Consider the following 17,486-nt stretch of genomic DNA (forward strand, 5'->3'; position numbering starts at 1 on the left):
ATTTCATACTCATTAACCGTCAAATTTATATTATTTTTTTAATTTAATTTAATTTTTAATATAAATTTAATGATTAATAAATAAAAAATACGAACGTTATAAAAAAAATACTATAAAAAATCCAGAGAGAAAAAAGTGTAACAAAGTATACGATTAAAACGAATAAAATAAATCATAAAATTTAGGTTCTACAGTTTCTTTTGGATAGTAATGTTTTCTTTGATATTGTTGATAAGAGGGGAAAAAAAAAAGGAGATTTTTAATGTTGTTAAGAGGTACATGTCTTGTTAACGTCCGCATTAAATGAAAAAACACCTCTTTTGTCTTCTGGGGGCCTCACTAAAGCAAAACAGTTAATGGAAATTACCATTTTTTATTTTTTATTTATCTTTAAAAAAAAAAAAAGATAAAGCAAAGGCAAAGCAAAACAAAGAAGAGTGAGAGAGGGGTTGTGGTGTGGTGTGGCCTGGCCTGCGGAGGATGGGGAAGTGTAGGTTATGTACTGTCTTAGCCTGTCCCCCCCACCCAACACAGTCTTTCTCTCTCTCTCCTTTTTTCACACTATCTTTCTCTCTCTAAACTCCAAAAGGCATCACCACATTGGCCTTTTACTTTTCTTTTCTTTTATTTTTTTTTCTCTACATATATTTTTCCTTTTCTCACTTCAACCCTTTGTTTTTCTGTGCTTCCTATGCAATTGTCTGTGCCTGTTGCTGCTGCTCCTCCTGCTCCCTTTTCTCAGTACCTCCAAATGGAGGTGGATATGAATCAATCCAAATCACACTTTGAATTCCTTGTTCTTATTTGATTAATACCCTTTTATTTTAAGTTTTAACCCCACTCTTTCTTTCCTCTCTTCCAAACAAAAACATGTCTCTCCTCCCATCTCCATGATAGTTTGAGTTCTTGACCTCATTCAAAACTCTCAACTCTCACAAACCCAACTTTTTTTTTTCTTTTTTTGAGTTGGGAAATCATCAAACTGCATTACTCAGGTGTTGGAGTTCATGGAAATTGATCTGAACCATGTAGTAGTGTCCGAGGTTGAGAACAACAACAACAACAACAACAACAACAATGGTAGTTACTGCAATGGGGACTGTGACAACAAAAGTAGTTGTAGTGTTTGTTGTTTGTCTTCTTCAACTTCTTCATGCTCTTCTAATTCCTCTTCAGCTCCAGTTTCTTCCTCTATCTACTTGGAGCTTTGGCATGCCTGTGCTGGTCCTCTCACCTCACTCCCAAAGAAAGGGAATGTGGTTGTCTACTTCCCGCAAGGTCACTTAGAACAGCTCTCTTTGTCTTCTCCCTTTTCTCCCATGGAGATTCCCACTTTTGATCTTCAACCACAGATCTTCTGCAAAGTTGTTAATGTCCAACTACTTGTGAGTATCATCATTTTTTTTTCCTTTGTTTTTGGGGTTTAATTTGGTTGCTGTGAATTTTCCATATGTGTGTCTTTGAATTTTCCATGGAACAGGCTAATAAGGAGAATGATGAGGTCTATACCCATGTTACTCTGCTTCCTCAGCCTGAGGTATGTGTGATTGGATTCTTTTCATTCTTCACTTTGATTGAGCAAGTGAAAAAGAAAAAAAAAAAAAAAAGAACTGATAAATGCAAATAGAAAAGCAGTACTTGTTTTTGTGGGAGATATATTCCGTTTGTCTTCCTTGGGTTCTTATTGCTTTGGACTATTGAATTTGCTCTTGGAATATTACTTTATTCTAAATGGATTTTTAACGACGATGATGATGATGATATGGTGATGGAGTATTTCTAAATGGTTTTTCTTTTTCTTTCTTTTTTCTTCCTTCTTTTGTTGGTTCTGAGTAATATTATAGTTGGTGGGAATGAAATTAGAAGGCAAAGAGCTTGAAGAGCTGGGAGGTGATGAAGGGGTTGGAGGACCACCTACAAAATCAACCCCACATATGTTCTGCAAAACTCTTACTGCTTCTGACACCAGTACACATGGAGGGTTCTCTGTTCCGCGCCGAGCTGCAGAAGATTGTTTCCCTCCACTGGTGAGAAAAGCACTTATTCTCTCCATTTCATCAGCTATAGAAAATTTTAATTTGTCGGTTCTAGACTGTTAAAGCGTTGTATTTGTATGAGGTTATTAACCTATAATTTTCTTCTTTTGAAGGATTATAAGCAGAGGAGGCCCTCCCAAGAACTTGTTGCAAAAGACCTGCATGGGGTAGAGTGGAGGTTTCGACATATTTATAGAGGTAGTTTTGCATAGAATTTAATGGTGTGCTGTGGTTTGATTGATGAAAAGAATGTTTATAACTGGGTTTGTCTCGTGTATGATTTTTCAGGTCAGCCAAGGAGACATCTGCTTACTACTGGATGGAGTGTTTTTGTAAACCAAAAGAATCTAGTCTCTGGAGATGCAGTGCTCTTTCTGAGGTATAGATGTTTTATGTATATCTCTTAGTTCCATTTGAAAGTCAAGAGCATTTGTACCAGTGTGTTTCTTTGTCTAAATTGTAGGCATATTTCATCCTTTACGTCGTAAAAAATAACGAAAGATAAGGCATATATAGTTTTATAATGTACTAGGAAAATTTTTCTACTTGAGTTTTCTGTAAACATGAACTTGCAAAGTAGGGACTATTAGCACAATTTGGGGTGTAAAAAGTGTTGCTTTTACTTGTAATATATATATATATATATATTTTTATTCTTTACGTTATTCTTTGTGGAGGTTAAACATGGTGTCTGAATAGTGAAGGGTATTTGTTTTCAATTGGCATCTAAATGGCTCTCTCTCTCTCTCTGTTTCTTTTTTTTTTTTTCATCATATGGTCTTTAAGATTCCAAACTCATTTGCAATGGTCTTTTTAGGGGTGAAAATGGAGAGCTGAGATTGGGAATCAGGAGAGCCATTCGACCGCGAAATGGCCTTCCTGATACAATTGTTCGCAACCAGAATTCTTATCCCAACGTTCTTTCCCTTGTGGCTAATGCAGTATCTACCAAGAGCATGTTTCATGTTTTCTACAGTCCAAGGTAGTGTACCACTAGTTGCTATCATATCCGCTTGTCAACACACTTGATTGAAAAAAATGAAACACACAAGAAAGGAAAAAAAAAAGTGTCAAAGGGTCTTAAAATGCCTAGGCTTTTGGCGTAGCAGGATTATGCTTGTGAACTAAACTAACAACATTGTTAACTTAATGCCCAAATTCAGGGCAACTCATGCAGAGTTTGTCATTCCGTACCAAAAATATGTGAAGAGCATCACAAATCTTGTGACGGTTGGGACAAGATTCAAAACGAGATTTGAAATGGAAGATTCACCAGAAAGAAGGTCTTGTTCTAGCTGGTTTTTATAACCAATATAAACTGGCTTTTTAAGTATTTCATATTCTTATGATATTGAAACAAAGTTCTCATTCTTGCAGGTGCAGTGGTGTAGTTACTGGAATATGCGACTTGGATCCCTACAGATGGACCAATTCAAAATGGAGATGCTTGATGGTGTGATTTTTAGCTCTTACAGACTATATTCCCTTCATATATTGATCTTAAATCCAAGCTGTTTTTTTCCTTTTCACTCGTCTTGATTTGGTATGTGATGAATAATCTCTGTGGCACTGCCTTACTACCTTAATTTTCCATAAAGCTAGCTGATTGATGAACCACATCTAGAAAGAATCTTTCGTATTTAGTATTAACCATCCGAGAACCTTATATACAAGTTCTTCCTTTATGCACCAATTCTTATCCAGGATAAAATTCTTTTTTTTTTTTTTTTTTTAATAAACAGAGTAAATCACGTACAAGGATTCTACTGAACCATATCTATATTTATTTGTACATATTTAAAATACGCATTTCTATCTTAAGAAATTGTGAGAAACTCATTTCTTTCGATTTTATTGTTCTTTATTACAAAATAATTACACCATTATGGTAATGTTTTAACAGGTCAGGTGGGATGAAGATATTGGAAATAGTCATCAAGAGAGAGTTTCTCCATGGGAGATCGACCCTTCGGTTTCTCTCCCACCCTTGAGCTTTCAGTCTTCCCCGAGACTGAAGAAAATGCGGACAAGTCTGCAAGCAACCCCACCCAGCAATCCTATTACCGGTACGTATTTCTTCCCATTGAAATAGCAAACACTGCTTTTTTTATGTATGCATCCTCACTTACTATTGTTGCAGCAGGAGGGGGTGGGTTTCTGGACTTTGAGGAGTCGGTTAGATCCTCTAAGGTCTTGCAAGGTCAAGAAAATATAGGTTTCATATCACCCTTGTATGGATGTGATATTGTAAACCGCCCGCTAGATTTTGATATGCAGCCTCCGGCACATCAGAATCTTGCATCAAGTACAACCAAGAAGGCAACAATGAATGAGCTCCTCAGGGCTCAACCCACCACTTACGCAGGCTTTGTGGAGTCGAGTAGATTTCCGAAGGTCTTGCAAGGTCAAGAAATATGCCAACTAAGGTCCCTGACTGGGAAAACCAACATCAACCTGGGAGCTTGGGCAAAACCCTCTCTTGGTTGTACTTCTTTCAGCAACTATCAAGCAGCAGCCAAACCAAACTTTTTCCCCCTAGCATCGGAATCCCTACAAAACACTTATTTTCCCTATGGTGACATTCACAGAGTAGGGCCGAGTCCTTGTGCCACGCTCTCTAATGCCGCCAACTTCCCAAGAGAGAGTGTCAATATCAATCCATACTCGATTCAGAGTGGAATTCTAAGGAACGAAGTTGGGAAGCCTAATGTACCAAATGAGTTTAAGCCACAAGAAAACATTTCTGCTCATCCCACTTTAGGAGCAAATATTAAGAGTCCGAAAGATGACAATTTCGGTGGGACTGTGACTGGCTGCAAACTTTTTGGTTTTTCCTTAACCGGAGAAACTACCACCCCAAACTCTCAGAGCTCCAGTAAGAGGAGTTGCACAAAGGTAAGCTATAGTAGTGGCCTACTTGGATTAAATTTGCCCCCCTTTTTATTCACTACTTTGCCGACTGATGTTGAACATATTGAGCGAAGGTTCACAAGCAAGGCAGTTTAGTAGGGAGAGCCATTGACCTCTCGAGACTCAGCGGCTATGGTGACCTTCAGAGTGAACTAGAGTGGTTGTTCAACATGGAAGGCCTTCTAAAGGATCCTGACAAAGGGTGGCGAATCTTGTACACCGACAGCGAGAATGATGTAATGGTCGTCGGCGATGATCCATGGCAGTAAGTTCTTGTTATACATCATACTTGCATTGTCAAGGTTCATAAATTAAATCTAGTCTTAGCAGCAAAGAAGCCACAAGCCATGTCTCCTAACAATGAATTGTGTTGTAATGATATTTCGCTAATGCTCTGTGGCGGAGCCAGAATTTTTTTTTGAGGGAGGCATAAATGAAACAAAAAAATTGAACTAAACTACAACACTAGTCTTGTTAACATCGATAATCTTTGCTAATATGGATAACTTTCTGTTCACAGTGAGTTTTGTGATGTGGTTTCAAAAATCCACATATATACCCGAGAAGAGGTGGAGAAGATGACAATTGGTGGGATGAATAGTGATGATACCCAAAGCTGTTTGGAACAAGCTCCAGTGTCGAAATCTTCATCGGTGGGCCAGCCAGATTCTTCTCCAACTGTTATCAGGGTTTAAGTGAATTCTGTGTTTGTCTTCAGTAGTGTGTGTTATGTCTGCTTATGCATCTAATTTGCTCCAGAACCTGGTTATGTATCTATTAGTTTTCAAGTCTGAACTTGGTAGTTGCCTTCATATTAGGAAACGAGTGAAAACTCCTTTATGGGCCTTTCGGTTTTTTCGTTCGTCGTCAACTTTGTTGAGTAACTATGACTGCTGTTGGATATAAATCATGGGTTTGCATTCTATAATCCAAGCTTCCAATATAGTCAGGCAAATACTAGCACTACAATTCTAAACTGAACTAATTCGGGTTGTTAACTTCCTTTTTTATCAATTTTTCCACTTCAGATGAAAGCTTTCCAACTCCAAATAAATATTTGCCTATCAATAGATCAATTTTAACTCTATTTAACCTACTCTCAAACAAATAAGGGGGAAAAGTTATAAAAGAAATGGAAAACGAGGGATTCAACTAAAACCCACATTCTATTTTCTTTCAAGGGCATTTTTCTTTGAAATGGATGGACCAGTTTATGTTTTCTGGTCCATCATACAAATCAGAAGCACTGTTTTTGCTGTGTTAACATTCTATTAGACAAGCAAGGTGAATCACTGACCACAACAGATGCAAATAGCCTAGAAGCTGTGGTGTAACCCTGCAAGGTTTTCACTCCACTCACCCAATAAATACAGCTTGCCTCTCACTGCTCCTTGAAGAGCTCACGACCAATTATTATCCTTCTAATTTCACTAGTCCCTGCCCCGATTTCATAAAGTTTCGCATCGCGAAGAAGACGGCCAGTTACGTACTCATTTACATAGCCATTACCACCTAGACATTGTATAGCCTGCAAGGAGAGAAAAGGCTTGTCAAGGGTAGTAAAGTTTACAGAGAAAGCAAAACAGAAATACTTGTAATGGTATATGATCTTGAGAGAGAATGGCACAAATCACCAACACTTTGGAAATGGTCAAGTAATATAAATATCTCAGACAGAAAAGCATGAGCAATAATTTTATCGTTTAAAGTCAAAAACTTGAGTAGGACATGATTTATGTAGTCCACAATTATTTTCTTTAGATTAAGCACACTTTCGTCCTTGTTTAAGACGGATCACTGTTTTTTAAAAAGAGCATTTCTAATTAAACAAGAGACAAAATTGAGGCGGCGGTAAAATTTATTCACCTGCAAGGCAACTTGCGTGGCTCTCTCAGCCGCACATAGAATTACTCCAGCACAATCCTGAAGTGAAAATGAATACAACTAGAATTATTGTTTAACCAAAAAAGTCAGAGCTACAAGCTAAAAAAGAATTCCAATTTCCAAAAGCCTGGCCAACCTTAGAGTTCACTTTTCCATTGTCACAGTCTCTAGCCACAGAATACACATAGGACCTGAAAACAAACATAAAAACACTCGGGTGGATATACATGCCCATATCAAGTATAAACACAGCTAAATGCTATGCATTCTGAAGTCCAGAAACATAAAAGAAGAGTATAAAATAACAAAATCATCTACCTTGAAGATTGTAAAGATGTATACATGTCAGCAATTTTTCCCTGTAATTGCAGAATCAATTAACTCTACGAAGGCCAAAATGGACATCGCAAACATCAGCTAGAGGTTCTATAAATCAATCATGAACCTGTATGAACTGAAATTCCCCAATTGGGCGGCCAAACTGCTCTCTCTGTCGAACATAAGGAATGACAACATCAAGACATGCCTGCATGATTCCCAGGGGCCCAGCTGCTAAAACAAGCCTCTCCAGATCTAACCCTGACATCATAACGTAGACTCCTGAAAGAAACGGAAAATAACAGTGGTGCGGTCAAAAAATGTGTAAGCTTTTTCCAAGTAGTTAAACCAGAATCCATAAAGCAACAACCTTTTCAATAGAATTGCAAATGTAAACGACAGAACAAGTGAAACATATCATGCCATCATCTGCTTTATTATACATCTTAATCAACCAAATTATCTGTTGAAGAAGAAATAATTGAGAGAGTGGAGTTGCTAGACCTTTTCCTTCCTGCCCAAGAATATTTTCATCCGGTACAAAGCAATTCTCAAACACAAGCTCACATCTGCACAAGACCAGTGGCATGCTTAGAAGAATAAAGAAAGAAAGAGAATGGACTCCACCATTATATAATTTTACAGACTTACGTATCACTGCCCCGCATGCCGAGTTTATCTAATTTCTGAGCAGTACTAAATCTGCAGGACCAGTTCAACAACTCAATAAAAATGAGGAATTTCACAATGCTACTTAAAATTCAAATATCCATCTTCCTTAGGACTTAACCCCATTTGAACTAGGAGTCTGAAATTAATACTAATTCTTATTTATATGAATTCCCGATTTCAGCAAAGATAAATTACCCTGGCATTCCCTTCTCAATAATGAATGCTGTGATTCCCTTTGAGGCTGCTTTTATGTCTGTTTTTGCATAAACAATCTGATTCACCTCCAAATATCAGTTCTAACAAGTATAGAATAATACAATGCAATCTATATGTGTGCGTGTGTGTGTGTGTTGACAGACAACATCAATAAAAAATGTATAACTGTGCAGCGGTATCAATGAAAGCAAAACAGCAGGGACATCTATGCGTGATAAAATGGAAGCAAATCTAACAAATATACCAGTGTTTGAGCAATTGGTCCATTGGTGCACCAGAACTTGTTCCCATTTAGAATATAACCCCCATCTACACGGTCAGCCTTGCACTTCATGCTAACAACATCAGAACCAGCTGGAGAAAAAAAAAATCTAAGACATTAAGAAAATGCAGGGAGTACTTAAATTTTCTACAAAATATAAGAAGACAGTTTCGAATAAGGTACCATTGGGTTCACTCATTGCAAGAGCCCCTACATGCTCCCCGCTGATAAGCTTTAAAATAAACATAACAGTGTGTTCATCAAAGAGGACTCAAAGAAAAAAGAAACTCCTTATACGTATTGAAACTTCTTTGCTTTTCTGAAATTGAATAAGTGATTTGAAAAACCAAGAACCGCACATTGTGGACAAAAGAATCAATGCAGTTTTAAAAAATAAATAAATAAGTGGAGTTCATCATGTTTCATAAACTAAAACTCATCAAAAAGGTGAAAGTAGAACCTTTGGCAAATACTTCTGTTTCTGAGCGGCGTTTCCATTTCTCACCTAGCCAGACAAACAAATAAAAGTGAAGGGCTAAAACTCATCACAAAGAGTGAGAATATCATGGAAAATGCAATTCAGAGCTCCTATTTACCAGCTGATTAATGCAAAGGTTAGAATGGGCACCATAGGAAAGGCCAACGGACCCTGAAGCACGACTAACTTCTTCCAAAGCAATACAGTGGTACAAGTAACCAAGACCAAGTCCTCCATATTCCTCTACAAGAGAACCAAGAGTCAAATATGAAGTGCACGAAAGTCTCTTCCTCATTAAGCTAGGTGACTAAGTTTTGTTATTTCCATCAATTAAAAGTTAGAAACTTCCTCAAGCCAACTGTACTGAAGGAAGAAAGAATAATTTTTTTTTTTTTCAATTCCATTTTCTATTCATCCCTGGTTATTTCCAACTCTGCTAACAAATCATAAATAAACTGGACTTCTGAAGAGGAGAACAAGCAAAGCTCTCACTAAATTTTATAATGTACTAAGGTAAACTCTTTTGTGTCATCATGACAACTTTACCAGGTGCTGTAATTCCATGAAGATTAAACTCTCCCATGAGTTTCCATAAGTTAACATCCTGGAATCAGAACCAAACGGTCAGTTTCTAAAACATTTTAAATTTTTAATAATTACGACAAAGAATGTCAGACATGTACCTTCGGAAAAGAATTTGTTTGGTCTATTTTTGACGCATGTGGTGCGATCTTTTCTTGTACAAATTGAAACACACTTTCTTTAAACTGAAATCACAATGTAAAAATTGTCATCGAATAAATAAAGCAACACAATTCTCTTACAACAGAAGACTCATGTACTCCTCTCCTCTAGTAGATATTCACAGACAGGGTAGTAGAAATTTTTCATTTTCGGAACATATTCTGAATTCTTCTTAGTTATGTGTGCTAATGTGATCAAATCAGAAGGCCTCTCTAACCACTGAAAACCAAAATACCTATTTAATTATTATTTTTTTCCCCAAAAACATAAACAGCTTAGTAATCCATTAAGTCATTGGCAAGCCAAATTGTGTTCTAGGATCTTGACTAAAAGCTATCAAGTCTTCAAAAAGTTTTAGAGAATTGTCAATATACAGGTTTCATTCATTACAAGATCAGATTTTTGTCCATTTTATTCTCCCTTGTACACCTAAATAACGTATTTTTTTATTTTCCTGCTCATTTGATTGTCCTAAATATAAGGTAGAATAAACTTATCAGCTTATTCAAAAATGCGGAATACAGTGGTGAAATTTCTTCATTCAAATCTTCAGCAGTGGGCATAGAAATTTTCAATACCAAAATTATCTAAGGTGCAATTACCGTGAACTCACAGAAAAAAAAAAGAAAAAGAACTCACCTTGTGAGAATCAAAACATCAAACGACAAAAAACATAAAACACAAAAATAGAAATATATAGAAATATATATTATATATTATGTGTGTGTGTGTGTATATATATATATATCTATATTGGAAAGTGCATAAGAATATGAAGACCTGTATTTGAGTATCGTCGAAGAGTAAGGCAGTGGAAAAAGGAGCAAATTGATTGCGTCTGCTGAAAATTGAAGCCAACCTTGAGCTTGACGAGAAGAGCCTCTGCATATTCGCTCCTAAAGCTTTCGAAAGACAACGAAATCAATGAAGAAGAAGAAGAAGAAATGATGGTTACTTGAATTAGCGAATAGTTTATTATAATTCGACTCTGAAATGAAAAAAAGTTTTTAGTACATAAATTGTTAAAATTGTTTCCTTAAAAAAAAAAAAAAAAAAAAAGTGCTTTTAGTACGGATTACTTGTCTTAAGGATGGGTCAGGATTTGATTGGCTTAAAATGAGTTGATTTCGCGAAGGTCAAATGTTTTGGTTGTTGAGTTCACTGAAACTGGGCGCATCTGAACAGATCAAGAATATAAGTATAATTTTTTAAGTACATAATTAAATAGAATTTAACTAAGCGAATGTTATCCGTCGAATTTGACTTGCTTGGAGACAGAGTGGATGTTACTTATCATCATTCATCCATATCCTTTACACTTTTTTTTTTTTCTTTTTATTAAAGAAACAAATAAATATTATTTAAGTCACTTTGTATTTATTATTTAACACGTAAATTTTATTAATATAATATATTATTATTTAAACAATAAATAAGATAATAGAATGTATATGTCAAACAAAGAATGATACTAATAATCCCCCCTTCTAATTAATTACCCTTTAAACTCCAGTTGTTTTTGTGAAAACAAATTAGAATGAAAAGAAAATTTAATGCGTGTAGAATTATAATATTCATAAAAAAGTAAATAAATGTGTGTATTTATTTATCCACTCATTCGGCCATCAGAACACAGAGCATTTCAAGTACACAAACGAGTGGTGGTGATTATTGAACGAGGACAAACTTACTAGTATCCTTTGCTCAGCCGTGGCCAGTGAAGAAGAAAAGTTGCGTGAAAATCTTGGCGTCCTGGATCAGCCCGCGAAACTGAGGAATTGATCACGTCTCATGTTCCTTGTTTAGTTGTTACGTGTACCTTTTTTTTTTTCTTTTGGCCTTTTTTGTTGCCAAGATTGTTACGTGTAGGCTTGTTCCACTACGCTAATCCGAATGATGTCATTGTTTGCTTTTATGATAAGAGCGACTCTTCTTAAATTTTTTTTTATATTTTTTATATTTTTTTATTTTTTTCCCTGGTTACCACTCTTCTTAAAGCCTATGTCATATTATTAATATATCTAATTAATGTTGTTATTTTGTGTCGTTTTTTTTAGCTTTATCGTTGCTGTAATTGCTGTCATTTTCAAGCTCTATATCGTTTTCTGGTCTTTGTCGTTTTTAGGTCCCATGTTATTTCTAACATTGCTTATGAAATTGTTCTCGTCTTTCACGTACCATGGTATGGTAGTTATCGTTTTGTGCTTGTATGTCGTTTAGAATTTTTGTGTGGCTTTTGGAAATGTTGTCGTTTTTCATGATATTGTAGGTTTTTATTTTTGAAGAAAGGAGGAGACCTTTTATTCTTAATTAATATCTTTTTAATTAAATAATAATATTAATCAAAAGAGATAAAAAAAAAAAAAAAATTCCAGACACACATACACTCTAAAACTAAATTCAATAATTTTCTCATCATTTGTAGCTTTGTTGTCATTTTACTGTTAGTGTATATATATATATATATATATATATATTTTTTTTTTTTTGAAGGGAATTGTTCTTATCAGTGTTTGATTGTATGCCTTTTCTTTTATTTTTTTGTCTTTTTAAAGAGTTTTATTTATGTCTTCTCGTATATATATATTTTTTCCATGTGATTGTAGAGTTTTACGATTCGCATCGTTTTAGTAATTTTTATCGGCTTCAGTTAGACTTCATTGTCTAGTTATTGCCCGTTCTACATTGTCGTCCTTTATAGATTTGATTGTCTTTTTGGATTATTAACATTGAGCCCATGAACTTTAAGATCATTGTCAGTTTACTCTTTAAATTTTAAAAATTTTCACTTTATTTTTTAAATTTTAAATTATTCTCACTAACTCTTTTTATTATAATTTCTATTAAAAACATATAAAAAAAGGGGTTAAACGTGACCGTGTGATTTTTATCCGTTAGTTTTTAACATAAATTCAAATAGAAAGACCATGTGATTGTATTACTTTTTTAATATATTTTTAACACAAATTATAACAAAATGAATTAAGTGGGAATAATTCTAAATTTAAAAATAAAATGAGAGTTTTTAAATTTTAAAGAATAAAGTGAGAATGACTTTAAAATTCAAGCACCAGTCAAATTAATCCTATTTTTTTATTATTTTTGTACCTCGCTTTTAGTCGTTGTTGATGTTGTTGTCGTTTTCTTGTTTTTTTCCCATGTGGATGCCGTTTTCATGTTCATTGTCGTTTAAATAAAATAAATGGCGTAGTTTTGCAAATCAAATCGACGCAGTCTAGCGAGATTTTCAATTTTTTGAAGATGTTCGGAGGAGGCAAACTGTGCAGTCTGTAACTGATTGTGAAGTAGAGACAGAGTTATTGACCATAATATCTTATCTTTGGCCGATGTTCTAACATTTCTCTCCTCAAAGCTCCTGTAACGACGGCCATGGAAGGAGGTGCGAGGGAGAAGGGTTCGCCGCCGGTGAAGCCGTCGAAGTTCGCGGTGTACCAGAACCCAGCCTTCTCCGCCGCCCTTACCGCGAACAGTCTCCACCCTTCCAATTCCACTCTCCTCCGCATCTCCTCTCTCTCCTCCGCCTCCGCTTTCGCTCTCCTCGCCATCTTTTCCAGGTTCCATTTCCTCTCTCTCTCTCTCTCTCAATTTCGCAAACTAGGGTTTCATTCAACTCTTTGTAGCTCAACTGTAGTTAATATGTACAGAAATGAGAGTTCTTATTTTTATTTTTTATGTACATTATATATGTGGATATTTGTAATTTCGTTCGAGAAGATCAGCTATTTGAAGTGAAATGTAGACTGTGCCTTAGGGTTTTGCTAGGGTTTAAGAGATGAAAGATTGCAAGGGTCTTGCTTGACTCTCGAAGGGGGCAAAAAAAAATCGGGGCATTGAGAGAAAATTTTTCTTTTTCATTGATTCGTAGGACATAATAGGGATATGAAACTTAGAAGGACTTGAACAAACTAAGAATGCAGAATTCTTAAGCTTTTTTCTAAGAGAAGGGGGAAAAAAAAGAAAGAAAAGTTATTCATAGGCGCTGGTTATCTATTTTTCGGTACCTTTCTAACAAGGATTTCAAACTACAATCATATTATATGTTTTCAGATGTTTATGCTCATAGTTTTTGTATTATATTTCTGACTGTTTGCCTTGTTTTGTTAAAGGGAACATGGGTTCGTTAGCAATCTGAAGCTTAAAAAATTTCCCCAAGAGACAGCTTGTAAGTTATCAAAATTCAACTTGCAGTCATATCATTGGTTTGACCTGACCACTCCCATTTTTGTAGCTCTTAGCTTATTACTACAAATTTTTCTGTATGTACTTCAGATTTGTTTGTCAAAGTGATAGAGACAATCCTGGGCCTAGTATTTGTTGGCGCTACATTCGCACTCTTCAGAACCATATCGTTGCGTAGAGCAAGAAATAGTGTTGGTGTTCCAGCTTCTTTGTCCTCTAAAGAAACAAAGGATCAAGTGCGGCTTACAAATCGGCAATTAGGGCTTTTGGGGATAAAGCCAAAGGTTGAAGTAACTGCATCCGATTCTTCGAAAAAACCTCCCAAGTCTAAACCCCACTCTATATGTTCTCCTTCAGATGTTCTTGTTCCACTTCATCAGCCAATACCCAGTTCCAATCGAACTTCTCGTATCAACGCAGAGAAGTTGAACTCTAGTGGGGGAAATAAGATGCGTCCAATCAGCAGCCCTTCCAAATCTCCGAGTAATTCATCTTCTTTGTATCTAGTTCCAGGATCTGTCTCACCTTTGTCTTCGGTGCAGAATTCACCAGGTTTGGATTCGGTGGTCTCGACACCTTGGTCAAGTAAGAGAGTATCTACAAAAGAGATAACATCAGAAGAAAAGCTTGAACAATTTTTGGCAGAAGTAGATGAGAAAATTACTGAGACAGCAGCAAAATTGGCTACTCCGCCTCCCACCATCAGAAGCTTTGGTGTCACCAGTCCAAACACAATTAGCACTTCAGCTAATACTTCTGGAACTACAAGGAGTACACCATTGAGGCCCGTGAGGATGTCCCCAGGTTCCCAGAAGTTCAGTACTCCACCTAAGAAAGGAGAGGGCGAACTTCCTCCACCTATGTCCATGGAAGAATCTATTACTGCATTTGAGCATTTGGGCATCTATCCTCAAATTGAGCAATGGCGTGATCGCCTTAGGCAATGGTTTTCTTCGGTTTTGCTTAATCCTCTTCTTAGCAAGATTGAAACCAGTCATATTCAGGTATGTCGTCAACAGTGTTACCTAAATAATTGGTCCTCAATTACTTTTGATCCATTCAATTTTGGAAATATGTACAGTGATTCCACTAAATATGCAATTCAGTGCTTTCTTTATTAAATATTCTTCCTAAAAAACCTTAAAGGATTTTTATAGGGTAGCATATAGAGTATGAAGACTTATTGCACACTCAAGGTGGGAATATTCTACAAAACGTTATTTTGTAGAAGTGTATGTGATGTTTCATGGAAGAAATATCAAATTAAATAAGTTTTATTTGTAGATTGCATATTGAATTCGGTGTTGAGTTTGAGTTGTTCACAAAATTCTTTATTCTTATTTTGGGGCATATAAATTCAAACCGGGACATTTGGGACCTTTCCAAAACATTACCCAATTATGACAGTTTGGATATAAATGGGGATGCATTCTCTTTAGCCCTATTTTTTTGGTTCTGAGGGCAAAGCCTGAGATTCCAGCAACTCAGAGGTAAATGGACAGTTCACAGTTACTATGGAGTAATGACTGCAAGCATCAAAATGATGTAGACTACTGACCTGGTTCGTTAATATTAGGTCAATAGTATAAACAGACATGCAGTGTCACCGTATAGCAGAAATATAGTAGATGGTTATTGCCAAAGCTGAAATCTAATGTGATTATTTAGTAAGATCTTGTGCATTTATGTTCTATTTCATGGTTTAAGGATTGTAGAATTCCTATCTTCATATAGGTGATGCAAGCAGCTGCTAAACTTGGTATATCAATCACAATTAGTCAAGTGGGAAGTGATTTACCAGCTAGCGGAACTGCTACTCTGTTGCCAATTGATAGGAGTAAGGAATGGCAGCCAACTGTCACTCTTGACGAAGATGGACTTCTGCATCAGCTACGAGCTACTCTAATTCAGGCTCTTGATGCTTCCACACGTATTAACTATTTATTCCATTTTTTATTTTTCTGGACTTATTTGAAGTCAGTGATCTTTGCTAAAGATCTACTTTGGGGTTTTTTCCATAAAACGCAGCTATGTTGCCTCAAGCCGGTGTACAACAATCACTCCAGCAGAATCCCTTAGTCCCTGTAATGCAGGAGTGTGTGGATGCCATCTCTGAACACCAGAAGCTTCAAGCATTAATGAAAGGGGAATGGGTTAAAGGTTTGCTACCCCAAAGCAGTGTCAGCGCAGATTATACCGTACAAAGGATTAGAGGTAGTTGACATTGGATGATACATAATGTATTTATGTAGTTCTATTTATATTGCTGTAATAACAATTTCCCCATATCTCCTGTCTAACATAATCTGGTTACCTGCCTGCGGAGTTTCACAGAACTCGCCGAAGGAACCTGCGTGAAGAATTTTGAGTATCTTGGAAACGGAGAGGTTTATAATAAAAGGAACAATAAATGGACCTCAGAGCTGCCTAGCGATTCTCACTTGCTCTTGTATTTATTTTGTGCTTTTCTAGAGCACCCAAAGTGGATGCTACATGTAGATCCCACATCTTATGCTGGAGCACACTCTAGCAAAAATCCCTTGTTCTTGGGGGTCCTACCTCCAAAGGATAGGTTCCCTGAGAAGTACATTGCCGTCATATCAGGTGTCCCTTCTGTTCTTCACCCAGGTGCTTGTGTACTTGCTGTTGGAAGGCAAAGCCCCCCGATTTTCGCCTTGTACTGGGATAAGAAGTTGCAATTTTCTCGCCAGGTAGGCAAATTATTATTTTGTTACTAATTGCCACGCGTCAAATCCCTGGAAAAGTAGTACCTTGTATTTATTGAAATGACAACCGTTGTGATTTTAATTTTAGGGAAGAACCGCGTTGTGGGATTCTATCTTACTCTTGTGCCACAGGATTGAGGTTGGCTATGGAGGGATTGTTCGAGGCATGCACCTTGGTTCTTCAGCTCTGAGCATCCTCCACGTTCTGGATTCCGAAATGGAAGACTGAGGAACGTGCGGTTTCCCTTGCAAATTGTCTCCCATTTTCCAGGTATCAGCAGAAAGAACTTGCCGTCGGCAGCTCATCGCGGTCTCGTCTGTCAACGTGTAACTTTTTAGGCCAACTGGGATCTCCTCAAATATGAGATGTTGTGGATGGTTGATTTTGCTCCGTTATGTTCTTACCATGTTGATGCCTGTCTCATTGACTCCTGTGGTGGGGATTTTGATGTAAAAACATTGGCAACACTTTTTGTAAACTGTGTTGCAATATATCTGCAGTGCCTTCTCCTCAGAGGAGACACCTAGTTGGATGATTATATTGTCTGATCGTCAGAAAAATTCTGTTAACGAATTTAAGAACATGTTTTAAGCCCGTTATGCGGATAGATACTTTTCCTTGGGAAAGAAAAAAGCCGGATAGATATTAAACAAACCAAACGATTGATTTTTCTTCATTTTCTTTCAAGCAAGTGGTGGTTTAGAGGTAAGTCCAGTACAGCAAAGTTGATGCTTGATAGTGGTTGCTATTCAGCCTTTTAACTTTTTAAAAACCGAGGGTGGGTGAATGTATAAATAGATCCAGTTCAGGGGTGACGGATGTGATATTAAAAAGTTCTTAAGAGGTTAGATAAAAATAGTATTACTTAAAAACCCAAAGTTCTAAGTCCAATAAGCCCGTCTAGCTCAGTTGGTAGAGCGCAAGGCTCTTAACCTTGTGGTCGTGGGTTCGAGCCCCACGGTGGGCGAATTACAATTTTTTTTTCCTCCCAATCATCCATGCTTTTGCGTGACACGTACGTATCTCATTTAAGAAAACG

The 17,486-nt window shown here is 36.6% G+C and overlaps 3 protein-coding genes and 1 non-coding gene across 8 annotated transcripts; 3 read left to right on the forward strand and 1 right to left on the reverse strand.

Annotated features, from left to right (window-relative positions):
- The first annotated feature begins 584 nt into the window (after nucleotides 1-584).
- On the forward strand, nucleotides 585-5,874 carry LOC21397544 (auxin response factor 4). 3 transcript variants are annotated; one of them, XM_024170581.1, is made up of 13 exons: nucleotides 585-1,080; nucleotides 1,177-1,385; nucleotides 1,481-1,537; nucleotides 1,845-2,027; nucleotides 2,150-2,234; nucleotides 2,325-2,415; nucleotides 2,854-3,018; nucleotides 3,200-3,319; nucleotides 3,414-3,489; nucleotides 3,940-4,102; nucleotides 4,177-4,931; nucleotides 5,021-5,211; nucleotides 5,467-5,874. In XM_024170581.1, exons 1-13 carry the CDS (start codon nucleotides 1,008-1,010, stop codon nucleotides 5,639-5,641), a joined length of 2,343 nt encoding a protein of 780 aa, XP_024026349.1. In that variant the 5' UTR covers nucleotides 585-1,007; the 3' UTR covers nucleotides 5,642-5,874. The 3 variants fall into 3 exon arrangements, with proteins under 3 accessions (XP_024026349.1, XP_010104118.1, XP_024026348.1); XM_010105816.2 differs by having other exon boundaries at nucleotides 585-1,385; XM_024170580.1 differs by having other exon boundaries at nucleotides 585-1,385; nucleotides 4,180-4,931.
- Nucleotides 5,875-6,093: 219 nt separating this feature from the next.
- Nucleotides 6,094-11,294, reverse strand: LOC21397545 (isovaleryl-CoA dehydrogenase, mitochondrial). 3 transcript variants are annotated; one of them, XM_024170585.1, is made up of 16 exons: nucleotides 11,212-11,294; nucleotides 10,301-10,422; nucleotides 9,460-9,543; nucleotides 9,323-9,380; nucleotides 8,895-9,019; nucleotides 8,759-8,803; nucleotides 8,482-8,530; nucleotides 8,281-8,390; nucleotides 8,016-8,092; nucleotides 7,800-7,850; nucleotides 7,653-7,717; nucleotides 7,276-7,430; nucleotides 7,149-7,189; nucleotides 6,967-7,021; nucleotides 6,813-6,890; nucleotides 6,094-6,474 (listed from the first exon to the last, which is right to left on the reverse strand). In XM_024170585.1, exons 2-16 carry the CDS (start codon nucleotides 10,406-10,408, stop codon nucleotides 6,328-6,330), a joined length of 1,248 nt encoding a protein of 415 aa, XP_024026353.1. In that variant the 5' UTR covers nucleotides 10,409-10,422; nucleotides 11,212-11,294; the 3' UTR covers nucleotides 6,094-6,327. The 3 variants fall into 3 exon arrangements, with proteins under 3 accessions (XP_024026353.1, XP_024026354.1, XP_024026355.1); XM_024170586.1 differs by lacking the exon at nucleotides 11,212-11,294 and adding an exon at nucleotides 10,600-10,717; XM_024170587.1 differs by lacking the exon at nucleotides 11,212-11,294 and having other exon boundaries at nucleotides 6,813-6,869; nucleotides 10,301-10,514.
- A 1,470-nt stretch (nucleotides 11,295-12,764) lies between these two features.
- LOC21397546 (transmembrane protein 209) lies at nucleotides 12,765-17,101 on the forward strand. The gene is made up of 7 exons (XM_024170577.1): nucleotides 12,765-13,095; nucleotides 13,648-13,703; nucleotides 13,811-14,724; nucleotides 15,455-15,650; nucleotides 15,749-15,934; nucleotides 16,055-16,431; nucleotides 16,535-17,101. The coding sequence occupies exons 1-7, from the start codon at nucleotides 12,911-12,913 to the stop codon at nucleotides 16,673-16,675; spliced, it is 2,055 nt and encodes a 684-aa protein (XP_024026345.1). The 5' UTR covers nucleotides 12,765-12,910; the 3' UTR covers nucleotides 16,676-17,101.
- A 240-nt stretch (nucleotides 17,102-17,341) lies between these two features.
- Nucleotides 17,342-17,414, forward strand: TRNAK-CUU. The gene has a single exon. It is a non-coding gene; the product is annotated as a tRNA-Lys (tRNA).
- The last annotated feature ends 72 nt before the right edge of the window (nucleotides 17,415-17,486 follow it).

Source organism: Morus notabilis, unplaced genomic scaffold (genome assembly GCF_000414095.1).
Source record: "Morus notabilis unplaced genomic scaffold, ASM41409v2 Scaffold710, whole genome shotgun sequence".
NCBI lineage: Eukaryota > Viridiplantae > Streptophyta > Magnoliopsida > Rosales > Moraceae > Morus > Morus notabilis.

Excerpts from the sequence above, each read along its gene's own strand:
- LOC21397544 (XM_010105816.2), top strand. The coding sequence starts at position 1,008 with ATGGAAATTGATCTGAACCATGTAGTAGTGTCCGAGGTTGAGAACAAC. Across the intron at positions 3,490-3,939 it reads CAAAATGGAGATGCTTGATG|GTCAGGTGGGATGAAGATAT; the intron begins GTGTGATTTTTA and ends ATGTTTTAACAG. Across the intron at positions 5,212-5,466 it reads GTCGGCGATGATCCATGGCA|TGAGTTTTGTGATGTGGTTT; the intron begins GTAAGTTCTTGT and ends TTCTGTTCACAG.
- LOC21397545 (XM_024170585.1), bottom strand. The coding sequence starts at position 10,408 with ATGCAGAGGCTCTTCTCGTCAAGCTCAAGGTTGGCTTCAATTTTCAGC. Across the intron at positions 8,804-8,894 it reads ACCTTTGCATTAATCAGCTG|GTGAGAAATGGAAACGCCGC; the intron begins GTAAATAGGAGC and ends TTGTCTGGCTAG. Across the intron at positions 6,475-6,812 it reads CCACGCAAGTTGCCTTGCAG|GCTATACAATGTCTAGGTGG; the intron begins GTGAATAAATTT and ends CTCTCCTTGCAG.
- LOC21397546 (XM_024170577.1), top strand. The coding sequence starts at position 12,911 with ATGGAAGGAGGTGCGAGGGAGAAGGGTTCGCCGCCGGTGAAGCCGTCG. Across the intron at positions 14,725-15,454 it reads TTGAAACCAGTCATATTCAG|GTGATGCAAGCAGCTGCTAA; the intron begins GTATGTCGTCAA and ends ATCTTCATATAG. Across the intron at positions 16,432-16,534 it reads AGTTGCAATTTTCTCGCCAG|GGAAGAACCGCGTTGTGGGA; the intron begins GTAGGCAAATTA and ends TTTTAATTTTAG.